Source organism: Bactrocera latifrons, unplaced genomic scaffold, assembly GCF_001853355.1.
Source record: "Bactrocera latifrons isolate USDA-ARS-PBARC rearing strain unplaced genomic scaffold, ASM185335v1 scaffold_147, whole genome shotgun sequence".
NCBI lineage: Eukaryota > Metazoa > Arthropoda > Insecta > Diptera > Tephritidae > Bactrocera > Bactrocera latifrons.
In genome coordinates this window covers 190829-203659 of record NW_017534930.1, presented here as the reverse complement: position 1 = coordinate 203659, position 12831 = coordinate 190829, and the positions used below count along the sequence as shown (strand labels likewise).

Here is a 12831-nt window from a genome sequence, read left to right as displayed (position 1 = left end):
CCTTCCGTTAGATGACGTCGACGAAAACATAACTATTCATTACCATCCTCACGGGGATTAGGCATCCGTTAAAGCAACAACAACAACAATCTATCTGTTGTGATTGTAGCTTTGCGACGTCATTTCATCTCTCTGTTCGCTGACGGGCGTGCTTTGATGTACAGTGACGAATGTGTACAACAAGATTTTGGACCGAGTCTTAGGTTCTCTTCTCGGAGCGTACGTTCGTCAAGGACACTGGATACGTATCTGGCTACGAACTTTCTATCCGGACATGATGAATTTTCTTGTGCTTAATTCTAGTACTACGTACAACTATATTTCGGTCACCTTTGGTGAAGCTTCCTACCTTTTAGCAAAAGAGTTGGAAACATTCTTTTGTTAAAGTGCAAAGATGGATTCACAGTTCAGTATACAAATAAAGCACCAAATAAAATAACAAAATAAAATAACAAAATAAAAGTGAACCCCAGTGCCTCTTGCTAATTTTTCACCAAAAATACCAGTCAAAATGTGATACATGTATAATTGAAATTCGGAGAGAATACTTTCCTGAGCCCGTGGGTAAGCCTGTGTGTCAAAGAAGAGTTGAATCGGATCAATACTTCCCATAGCCCCCATATACCTAATATTATATAAAGATTTTCGTATTTCCGGATGGGATCGTATATGTGAATTATCTCAATGAAAATGGTAGAGCGTTTTGTACTAATGACAGATGTTGTTGTTGTGGTTTTTGTAGATACAGAGACAGAAATAACAATAGAGGAATGTTGCCGAGTTGACAGTCCTATKTCGGATAATAACGCGGGTTCGTTCCACTTACTTAAACCCGACTGTCGAGGGAACGATACTTACGGTACTCATACAGATTTACTAAATGTACTCTAAACTCACTCTGGATTCGCACGATCGTCGTCCATCTTTCAAGAATTTATTTTCAGCGCGTAGCTTCTCCACAATACCGCGTAATGAAAGGATGGTTTGTTCCGCTGATTGACCCAACTGAGTATTTATTTTAATACCCGAACACTTGCATAATTCTCGTCGTGCCTCAGATTGCGCCATCTCCTCTTTTAAAGCAATTATATAACTGTGAAAGATTAASAAGTAAAGCGGATTTCTCTAAGTTATACACGAATAAAGCACACTTACTCTTCCAGGTATTTGATGCGTTTTTGCAAACGTTCTGTGCCATCGCCTTGTCGTAAGAGATCGTTGTCAAGTTGCAATTGCAGGTTTTTCGCCTCCAAACGTATATTCTGCGCTTCAATCTCTGATAATTTTTCCTGYAACTTCTCCATTTCGGTTGTCAGCGCGTTGCTACCTTTGCCCTCCAGCTCCATAGCAAGAATTTTGCGCTGTTGCAGTTCGATCCGCGCTTTAAGTGCCTCCATCAGCTCTGCRTGCGGTTGATTTTTTTCCGCCGAAGTGTACGCGTTAACATCACGGCTAGCGGAAGCATAGAAATGCGCATCAATATGCTTATGACGGTTGAGCGCGCTATGCACTGGAGAACTGCATTCGCTGCTTGCGCCAGTGTATGTTTCCGGACTCTCTGACGGCGTGTACTTGCAGCCACCATGTTGGAGRTTCGGACAAGACGGTGTGCGACAGCATTTCATAGCTTGTATTCCTGCACTTTGATTTGCTCTGCCGTGTGTTTGCTTCTCCTTCTCCAAACGGGCGATCATGTTGCGTGCCGACTGCAATAGCGCACGTGTTTTCTCCAAAGCGGTTTCTGTCTCTTCGTATTTAGCTTTGAATTTCTCWGCATTCTGCTGCCAGCGTTTCTGTTTTTCCCACAAACCTACTTCGGAGGCACTTTTCGCACGTTTTGCTTCGAGTACGATCTGTTGGCGTTGTATTTGTGCGCGGGCRTCTTCCAGATCCAGTTCGAGTGCTTGTATCCTTTTCTGCAGGTTCTCTGTTTTGACTCGTGCATTTAGTTCGGTTTTAATTGAGACTACCGGGCGTTTTATGAGCTGGTTACGAAGCGACTGATTTTGTTCTCGTGCTTGCTTCTCCCTCTGTGTTAGGTTGGTGATTTGTCGTCGCAGTGCTTCGACTTGCGTGTGGTAAATTTTGTTTGTTGCTTCGGTGCGCGTCAGATCGGCATGCAGTTTTGCTATCTGGTCAGCCGAATAGCTGGAGGAATCCTTAATAAAGCGTTTTTGGTCATCCTGAGAGAGAAGACGGCATTATTCAATAGTGAAATTTATATAATTAAGTTGAATAGAGATTACATGAAAGTTATTAAGTGTCTCTGTCAGATCATTGATGTGCTTGTCCTTTTCCTCCAGTAGCGTTCGCATTTGCTCCAGTTCTGTATTCACAGAGCACTCTAATGATTTTTCACGCTCTTCATAAAGGCTCACTCTACAACAAATACTGTGTAAATATTGAAGCTTATCTTAAATTTGTTGAACTTACTTCTCTTTCAGTAGTGTTAGCTCATCATCCTTAACTAAAAGCGCTTTCTCCCAATAGCTGGCTTTCTCTTTCAGTTCTTTTATTTGCTTGAGCAATGTTRTTGTCTCCTTTAGTGACTCTGTGTCTTGCTTCTCCAACATCTCGGTATTCCCTTCTGTTGTGGCTTTAGGTTCTCGTTCATTTTGTGCATCCGTCRTTACCGCTACAGGTTCTTGTTKAAACATCTCTTCAATTTTCTCATCGGTCAACTCATTTAAACTGTTATCACCGCTATCGTCGCCACCACCACCGGCTGCGCCTGTAGCTACATCCAATTTCTCAGCAGAATTTCTTCGTACACTTGCTACTTCCAGCTTTGTCTTCAATTCGAGTATTTCGGTGTCTTTCGTCTTGATGTTGAAGTTCAAATTCGCGATCGTGTTCTTGAGTTCCTCAATGTCATTGTTGAGTTTCGCGGTGGTAATTTGAACTTGTTCACGTTCAGTTTGTAAGAGTTCTTGATATTTGCTAATAGCTTTGTCTTTTTCACCAAGCAACGTATGGAATGAGAATATGGTTTTCTGTGAATTCAATTTCAAGTTAATACAAAAATTATAATGTAAGGATCGTAGATTAAAAATTAATATTCTCACTTCAATGACATCACTATTAGAGTCGGCGGCTGTTTCAACGGTTGCTATGTGCTCGGTTGCCTGCTGATTTGAAGAATTATAAGTGTCCAGCTCACCCTGGAGTTCTTCAATGTGTTTATTAGCTATCGAAAGTCTGGAAATGGGGGGAAAAAATAAAATGTAATAAGTTTACAAATACTGCAGTTGTTGTTATAARCAGGCTGTTTCGACGGCTTCGGATCAATCAACAAAAATCAGTACGATTCCACCACAACCGCTTGAACGTTACCGGAATTGGTCTGCGTTTTATTCGGCCAAGGACTTTTATTTTGAGGATCTAACCCCGTTTGGATTRGTAAGTTGAACGCTTTGATTGTATCACTGACTGCAGACAGATCCATTAACATTGCTCTGTATCAACTCACGGCAGAACTCCAGAATTCGCTGGAAAATGGCAAGGTTGCGAAATGCGCCTTTCTTGTCATCGAAGGTGTTTTTGATAATATTTTCTACGCATGTGTGATCAATGCCCTAGAGAAAAGGAACGTGTCGGCTCCAGTATGCAGATGGATAGAGGCTTTACTACATACTAGAGGTACTAGGTAAGATTCGTCTTGGCATTACGAGGGGCTACCCCTGCTATGGAGCTACTACCAATGGGATTCCATGCCAGGGGTATGCCGATGACATTGTCACTCACACTCTGCGACATGATTCAAAGGGGCTTAAGGGGGATGGTGCCACACGTAGTTTAAARTATCAACCCGGCAAAAGAAACCGTTGTCCCTTTTTCTAAGCAAAGAKCTCTTCCTTGCTTGAGGCCCCTGAGTTGGAAGYGTSTAAAAAGGTCAAATTACTTGGTCTCACATTAGACTCAACTTTGCCATGATCGTCTATTGTCACTTGTGGCATCTAAGTCCTCTTAACAAATGAATGCCCTAGGGGAAAACACACAATTGGCCCTTCTTCCAAGAYACGGCATTACAAAGGGGATTAACTTTGCAAAGAATTTTAGAGTTACTCTCGGTAGTAAGGCGGAGTTGAATGACTCCACTCTTGACATACTGGTGATGGGCAGCACTATCCAGTGGTACACTGGATAGCTCGAAAACATCGGAACGCATTAGAGTAGGCATTGTGGGACCGCATACTAAACCACCCCAGCATATTTTAAGCAGAAGTCTGTGCTCTAAGTCAGTGTGCAGAACTTAATCTCCTCCGCAACCAGCAACCAGCGTATCTATATGTACCAGCGTATGAGGCTAAATCGCCTTTAGTAGACGAGTGTAAAGGAAGGTTGAACCGCATATGAATGTGCAACCGCGTACACCTAATCAGGGTGCCGGGCATAAAGTGGTAGCCGGCAATCAGCTGGCCGACGAACTAGTCTGCTTTACTCCTGGCTCCTGGAATAGTTCAGGATGTTTGACCTTGGTGACCATATGTGGTACAGAGGTGGGCACAATAGATCGTAGGTCGAAGTGGAAAACCATAATTTTACTATCTATCTATATAACAGACTGCGTTGTCAGTTTTGGTCTCCGAAGGTGTTTTAACTTTCCTCAAACTTTCTCTTGACTATTTGATAATCAGAATTGTCGTACAGCTCTTGTTTAAAGTAATTACCGTTAGTAGATTGTATGAAACTTTTGGAAACATTTTCGAATGCATTTCGGACGTATGGAATGTCTTATAGGATGACTGAGGAATTTTTTTATTACTCGACTCCGCGGAAACAACCGACAAACGAGCAGTTATTTGGTTTTCTACATGCCTAAAATCCAGTCAAAGCTTTTTGATTTTCATTTGCCTTTTAAACGAAAATCCACAATCATTTGGAGTTATGTCTTTTATGAATTAAACAYAAAAATTTAGGGAAGTCTTATAAACTAGAAACTTACGCATTTTTGCACTCGTTAAGRTCAACATCTCGCCTGTTCATTTGTTCTTGCATTTCCATAATTCGTTTCTGAAGCTCCTTGGTTGAGCCTTCATCCTGAGGTTTTATTGGTTCAACGGTCATTGAAGTTTCAGTTTGCACACTTTGACATTCCATCTTTCCAAAAGGCGTTTGTACTATGGCGTCGCTAGTTTCTTTACTCGCYACATTGACAACAGGTGTGATTGCTTTATTTTTATCCACGATAGCGATCACTTGAGGYACTGACTCATTCGTACTAGCTATTACATTATTATCTTCTCTGTCTCTGGATATAATTTTTTCCGATGCTTCATGGTTTTTCGCACTAGTTTCAATCGAACATGGAGGCGGATTTACCAGAGATGTTTGCGTTGTGGCATCTACCCTTTGTATGCGTCTTATAGGTGAGCCGATTGGTGAGAGATTTTTATCTAACATTACCGTGGTTGCTTTCCTCCTGACGGCGTTTGGAGTTGTRTTAGTCGAGATTTTACGTTCAGCTGGTACTGGGGTTTCAGTATTGGTGGCTACATTTTTCTGTGTCGAAATTTTATCGTCAACTTCCTTGATTTCATCAACAGCCGGGACTATTGCACAGGCGTCCTTTGCATCTATGCCGAAAAGCACTGTAATTGTCTGCCAGTGCTCCGTTTCTCTTGCTGATCTTAAGCGTTGCTCCAGCAACTCCTCTTGTAGGGATTCGTACCTCTTTTGCATGTCGTTTAGGCTTCCTTCCAGGACCTTGCACTGTGTTTCTGCCTTAATGATCTGAAGATGTGTCATTTCATTTAATAAATATCTTTATATTATTTTTCATTTTATATTGTACCTTAATTAAATTCTGTGACTCATCGGCGACTGCACTCTCGGCTTTTAACTTACTAATAACTGCGTTTTTAACATACTCGATTAGCTCTTTACTATTTTCTGTCYTTCGTAGAGACATTTTTACAAATTTGGTATATGCAAATATATAGTTAGTCAGGAAGATAAGTGGTGTAAATTTGGCATATTTCTCCCGCAGAGCATAAAGTGACTTTTGTAGAAATCTAGTAAATTTTTAACCATATTAAAACTGCTACTAAAGCTTACTTGTAAAATCTTACCTAATTTTAACTTCCTTGTTATGACTTTCCATTTGAAAGCGTTCGGTTAATTCGACAGAGTTTTGCTCCTTTGTAATGTTCTCACGCTCTAATAGAGCGCACTTTTGTTTAAGTTGGTCAAAGTCAAAGTGTAAATTCGATAATTCCTGTTTGGCTTTTAAGAGAAAAATAATAAGAAGAGATAAAGCTTTTATATAAACTTAGTTTTGAGTCAAAACGGTAACATAAATACGATAATCTGCATCAAAACAGATAAGTTTCTATCGAACGTATTGTGTGAAAGATTAAGGCCCACYGTCAAAAAACTGATTGGACCTTATCAGCGTGGTCTAGAAAATCAACAATTGACCAGATCTTCACCATGCGTCAAATCTGGGAAAAGATTCGTGAAAAGAGGATCGACACACACTACCTTTATGCCGCGATGTCTGAATTTGGTATCCTCACAAAACTAAAGCGGTTGTGTTAACTGGAGAAGGACCTCTCCGAGCCGTACGACACAAAACGAGGTTTCAGACAAGGCGACTGCCTATCATGCGACTTCTTCAATCTACTGCTGGGGAAAATAATACGACCTGCAGAGTTTCACCTAGAAGGCACAATTTTCTATAAGAGTGTACAACTGCTGGTGTACGCCGATGATATTGTTATCATTGGCTTCAACATCCGCAGAACACTATTTCTGCTTTCTCCAGTCTGGATACGAAAGCGAAGCAAATGAGTGTGYTAGTTAATGAAGGCAAAACATATCTCCTGTAATCAAATAAACAGTTGTCGCTCATAACTTCGAAGTCGTAGATAATTTTGTTTATCTTGGAACCAGTATTAACGCCAATCGCATTTGAAGTTATACGACAAAATTGACATATAGTTCAGCGAATTAAGAGTCAGCGGTTACGCTGGTTAGATCATGTCGTCCGGATTGATGAAAATGTTTCAGCTCTGAGAGTATTCGACGCAGTCGTTCGCCGAAGAAAGCAAGGAAGAGGAAGACCTCCACTCTGTTGGAAAGACCATGTAGAGAAGGACCTGACTGCACATGGAGTCTCCAATTGGCACCAAACAGCAAAAAGGAAGAACAATTCGCGCCGTTGTAAATTCGGTTATAACCACGTAAGCGGTGTTAACGCTAATGAAGAAAAAGAAAGAAATACTGAGCTCGGAGGACATATAGCTATAAATATCTCCCTCCCTCCCTCCGCAGAGACCTGCTCTGAAAAGTCTGCCCATGCCCTCATGCGCTTGGATATTGTAAATACCAAATTTGTAATCAGTTATCCAAATATGGAAGAAGCTGGTAACATGATTGTGAAACAATCATACTTACCGCCGTCGAGRTCTCGTTGCATTTTCGCCATAAGTAGCTTTTCTTCTGTGTCGCTCTGTAGGTCGGCGACTAGATGCCGTAGGTTAACGTGGTTGTCTGTAATCTCATTCAATAACTTTTGCTGCGACTGAATTTGACATTGTGCAATCTCTAGTAAGCTCTCTAGCTGTGCTGACTTTCGCAGCGATTCCTCGCGTTGCAGCTGTGCTTCTTTCAGCGACAATTGTAAACCTCGATATTCCTCAATGGTTAAATAGTCCAACTGTAGGTTTTCATCAATAATACCATAATCGGAGCATATATCTGGTATTCGAACTTCGTCACCCAATTTTCCGGCAAAAAGTTGTTCAACGAGAAATGCTAGTTGTGCCCTTAGCTTCGTATTGTCCGCTTGCACTTGTAAGTAGTCTTCCTTGCTGTAGTTTCCGGCATTCAACAGTTGTGCGCGTTCTACTTCAAGAGAAGTCAATTTGTCTTTTAGCGCGTTCAGCTCCYTTTGCAAAGTTACCACCTGTTCGATATTACGCAATTCATTTTGTTTGGCYTCGCTGAGCGTGTTATCATATTCCTCACGCATGAAAGCATAAGATGATTTTTCTTTATTGAGATCTAGTTGTGCGCAGATAAGTTGTTCACTCAGTTCAGCCAAACGTTGTGTCACTTCGTTGTCACTTGCTTTCATTTGCTGTTGCARTTCTTCAAACCCCCGGCGATAGATTTTCAATTCGGATATTTGTACTTCGAGATCACGTGCTTCGGTTACACAAACCGTTGATTCGCCATCTATTATTGGCAGTTTTTTCTGTATGATATTCTTGTTTGGCGTAGTTGGACGTGTGGAAGAGTCCRTAAGATTGGGTAAATTGAGCGTTACATCTTCTTCGTAGCCATTGCGTAGCTCGCTACCTTCACGCATGCTTTCGACAGAGCTGAGTTCGTCACTCTCTTCGGCAGCCGGACTTTGTGTTTGTGGTTGCTCCTTTATAAGAGTTCGTAAAGCCTCTTCACGTGCCTTCAAAGCTTGCAGTTCATTTTGTAGTCGTTTCGGAGTATTTGGCACCGAGCTAGTGCGCAAAGCCTCGAGCAGTCGGTAGAGCATTTCCGTGTCGATGGTGATGTGATCGGAGGAAGCTAAAAAATATTAACATTTTTCAGATATACGTTGAAAAAATATAACAATTGTACCATCATATTCACGAAGTTTCTCTAGAATCTCCATCATGCCTGCACGTAATGTTTCATTTTCATCAAGTACATCCTGATATTTCAGCTGATTGGTGGCTATAACCTGGTTGGTTTCATCTGGTATCTGTTGGTGGTATAAATAGATATGTATATAAAAGCTAAACGCTAGAGATATTTAGGGACTCACATCGAGCGACAATTTGCAGTTCGTACAGAACTTAACCTGCTCATGTTTCTCGCTATTGTTAACATTTACACTGTCTGTAACTTCGCCGACTTCGCTAGGAATGTGCAGGCTGTCCAATGTCGCCCTATCYTCTTCGACCGTAGCTTGAGCGGGTTTTTGTAGTTGCTTTTGYAACTCCAACAGCTCCTTTCTACCGTTAAATGTGTAAATAAAAAAGCAAGTGCTTGCCAAAGAACAACATTTCTTACCTCAAATCATTCTTGTCTAACTTTAGCTGAAGTCGCATTTCCTCCGAGGCGCGCAGTTTCAACGTCAACCTTTCGATCATTTTTTCTTTGTTGCGCTCTTTCGCAACCAAGTTTTTCGCTGATATAATCATGTCATCGGGTATGTTCAAACGTCTACGTAATATGCCATTTTCATGTGCTATTTCATGCATCGAATTGAGCTCCATAATAAGCGCACGTATTTGCTTGTCACGTGAGATTACCTTTTGCTCCAGTGCAGTGCACTTGCGTAAGGCCTTTACTAGTCCATCCTCGCCTCGTTGATATGCGTCCAGTGCTGAAATCGCTTGCAGAGCTTGCTTGGATTTAAGCGCATTATCTTCCTCACTGCGCTCCAACATTTCCGAGAGTTCGCGGCAACGTTCATTTGCCGCCTGCAGGGATTCCTCAATTGTCTTGCAACAGGCACGACTTTTATTAGGATTTCGTGCTTCCTCCTTTTCAGCGGAYAGTTGGTTCATTAGTCTGGTGGAAGACATCATTTCTTCGGCCAAATACTTAATCTTGGCCTCAAGAGACTCGATGTGTTTATCACGTGATTCGAGAGCCTGTAAGAGAACGAATTTAAAGTCATAATGGACGGGGTAAGTATCGCATTGTAAAGGATTTTCAATAAGAACGCTACAAAAGATGTTAATGAAATTTTGTATTCCTGCGAAGGTACAATTCGAWTTTTTTTACATGACCACCACAGGCAAGCTTGCCGAAGTCCAAACGCTGAACCTCATTTTCGACGGTTTTCAAGCGCAAATCGACTGGTACTGCTTCAATTTTGCGTTTGATGTTCGTACGAAGTTCCTCAATCATCGCTGGCGTGTTGGCATTGACTGGCATAGACCATAGGCTTGACATAGCCCCACAGGAAATAATCTATTGGCGTTACCGACCGCACGACCGCACGACCGTACGACCGAGGCGGCCAATTGACTGAGCCATTTAGTGAGACAACACGGTGTGTGGCTTTTGGCCCGTCCTGTTGGAACTACGTTTTGACCAAGTCCATATCATCCAATTCGGGCCAAAAAATATTCGGTAATGATTGAGTGGTAGCGGTTCCCATTCACAGTAAAGTTCCGGTGTGGATCGTTACGGAGGAAGTACTTCCCAATGACGCCCCCGGCCCATAAATCGCACAAAATCGTAATTTTTCCGGGATGCGATGGTGACTCATGGAATATGTGTGGAATACTTCCTGGGCAATAACGCATATTTTGCTTCATTYATTCATCCAGAAATTAGCCTCATCGCTGAATATGATTTTTCGAAGAAAATCCGGACAATTTTCAAGTTGTTGCTCAGTCAAATTCATGCACATACAACGATTCAGGTGATAAAGTGGCTTCAGTTCTTGCATCAGYTGGATCTTGTAAGGATGTAGGTCAAGATCTTTTCCCAAAATTCGCCACAACGATGTCACGGAAATGCCTAAAGCTTTAGAAAGACGTGTGAAAGACTTTGGTCTTCCTCAATTGGTGCGTCGCAGAGACTTCTCCTCCTCTTTGTTTTACTGGTACGGGACATTTTGTACTGTGCCTGTGGATTAAATTTTTTTACTAGACACTCGATTGATGATCTGACAGGACTATTATGTTGACTATAAATTGGACAAAGCGCTCTTAAAGTTGAGGCCACTGACTCCGAATTTAGGTAGTAAATTTTCATAAATTCGACTTGTTGTTGGACAGCATATCTTTACATGATGAAATAACAAATCTTACTGAAGAGAAATGTCAAAGSAGCCAGAAAARTATGCGTCGTCTGCTGATCCTATCGGTTTACTTTTGTAGCGTTSCCCGTTAGAAAAAGAAACATAAAAGTTACGTTCAACAAAACAAATCAAATGAAGTTGAGTGGTTAAAAAGCCTTCAGMTTGCAACTCTATTTTGAGAATTTATGAAAAAGCTTTCATGTCTACAATCAGATGGTTTCTATCTCCAAAGAGGGACTGATGAGGGACACCAAACCGTGGTTTCTACTTACATGTAAAAGCTTGGTAGTTTCTTCATCATCATCGCTGTTATTTTTTCCCAAATCATCCTTGCGTGGATGCGTTGTATGCTCTGAAAGGCTCGTCGCCTCTCCGACTTTTTCCAGATGCGCACGCAACTTTTTCATTTCCTTTTCCTTTGCATCCAACATGTTCTTCCAAGATTGCGCTTTTATTTCTAATTTTTCAATGAAAGCCTTCAAATCGTGTTCACTTTTCTCACGCTYCTCCTCAAGATAAGTAATATTGCCCTCTAAGCGGGTAATTTCAATATTCAGTTCGTTAACGGTTTCTTTTAATGCCTTCCGTTCGCTATCGACGAGCGTTATATCGGCGCTAAGTTGTAGCAGCTTGGTTTTGTTCTGCTTCAATTCGGTTTCACATTCGATGATGGTTTTTGTCTGTGCGATATTTTGATTTTGAAGCGCCTGCAAGGTAGCGAGAAGAAAAACAGTTTCTATACAATTAATACTATATTGACATCGTCAAACCTCTATTTCGCGTAGTAAACGTTTTATGTGCTTATTCTTTGAATTGATATTTCGTAGTAGATCCTCTTGTTTGTCTAACTCGGACAGTGGATCGGAGGAGTCCTTATCGCTAACCTCTGTGGCAGCAGTTTGAGCGGCTTCTTGTAGACGTTTTTGTAGTTGAAAAATATCCTCAGTGAGCTATTGAAAGATTTTATTCAAATTTGAAGGCTTTATTTGTTTTAATTTTGCGCTTAAGCGCAATTTAATACCTCCTTAACCTTGGCTTTCAGTTCTGACTTTTCATCATCCAGTCTTTCCAACATAACCTTAAGCCTTTCGTTCTCATCCTTCAACCGTTCGGTTCGTGAGTCTTCTATAAAAAATTGTTCAGATTTCGTAGAATCTTTTTAAATTACATTTATTTATTGCTTTTTCTCACCATCACTGCTCTCCTTATCTTCTAGTCGTGACCGCAACGTACTAGCCTGATCGCCTTTGTACTGCAGGACAGCCAAAGTGACTTCCAACGTGCGTCGCAGTGACTTCTTGGGTATCTCCTCTATGGACACAATTAACTGCAGTAAAGTTTCATATAATTCCTCCTTTTGTTTCGTATTAAATTCGCGAAATTTACGTGCCGACACTAATTCCGATATTTCCATTTTCCTTTAACACTTATTACTATTAAAAAGAAAATACCCGCTTTGGATATTCCTGCTATTTTGTTGGCGTTTAATTTTTCTGCTTGTGACACTGACAGCATTAATGACATGAAATGTTTAGTCGCCCGGGTAACTAGAGGTAAACAAAAACCTAAACAAAAAACAAAACCGCTAGCTGGTTTTTGACCATGGCGTAACACTGTTGTTAGGGGTGTTTTGCTGTTGGGGTGATTTCTTTTACTAATTTTTCCAGTGCTTATAAAATTCACCGACAAATTATATGAAAAATTAACAGTATTTAAATCCTTTGTTATAGCATAAGTAATCGAATATTACAGCGGACTATGTTTATAAAAACTACCAGAATGSCGATTGTCACATGGAACCTCTGTCTGTAAAACTATGTCAATAAAACTGTCAATAAAACTATAGATATTTTGATGAAATTTKACACTTTTGTCAACCTGGATGCTATTCCAAGTAATCATACCCACCTTAAAAATAATGAAAATGTAATTCGGAGGTAAAGTTGTTATAATAGGTACTTTAAGCTCGTCATTTTGTCCGTGATTAGTTGAAATTTCATACTTATGAAAGAAATTAGCTTTTCTTTCTTGTTTATTACCAAATCGCGTGACTTCTTCATTTACTT

At 40.8% G+C, this 12831-nt stretch overlaps 1 protein-coding gene across 1 annotated transcript in view; it reads right to left on the bottom strand.

The window, feature by feature from the left end:
- LOC108965752 (centrosomal protein of 290 kDa) overlaps positions 1 to 12192 on the bottom strand; it is a 13808-nt gene extending 1616 nt beyond the window's left edge. The window contains exons 1-16 of the mRNA XM_018928355.1: positions 11957 to 12192; positions 11787 to 11890; positions 11536 to 11715; positions 11038 to 11472; positions 9019 to 9605; positions 8771 to 8960; positions 8584 to 8707; positions 7399 to 8529; positions 6072 to 6225; positions 5795 to 6014; positions 4946 to 5733; positions 3066 to 3198; positions 2434 to 2993; positions 2247 to 2379; positions 1156 to 2183; positions 898 to 1093 (exon numbers count right to left, since the gene is read on the bottom strand). Of these exons, the coding sequence (XP_018783900.1) occupies positions 898 to 1093; positions 1156 to 2183; positions 2247 to 2379; positions 2434 to 2993; positions 3066 to 3198; positions 4946 to 5733; positions 5795 to 6014; positions 6072 to 6225; positions 7399 to 8529; positions 8584 to 8707; positions 8771 to 8960; positions 9019 to 9605; positions 11038 to 11472; positions 11536 to 11715; positions 11787 to 11890; positions 11957 to 12179 (6186 nt within the window). The 5' untranslated portion in view covers positions 12180 to 12192. The remainder of the gene's footprint in view (positions 1 to 897; positions 1094 to 1155; positions 2184 to 2246; positions 2380 to 2433; positions 2994 to 3065; positions 3199 to 4945; positions 5734 to 5794; positions 6015 to 6071; positions 6226 to 7398; positions 8530 to 8583; positions 8708 to 8770; positions 8961 to 9018; positions 9606 to 11037; positions 11473 to 11535; positions 11716 to 11786; positions 11891 to 11956) is intronic.
- Between the last annotated feature and the right edge of the window lie 639 nt (positions 12193 to 12831).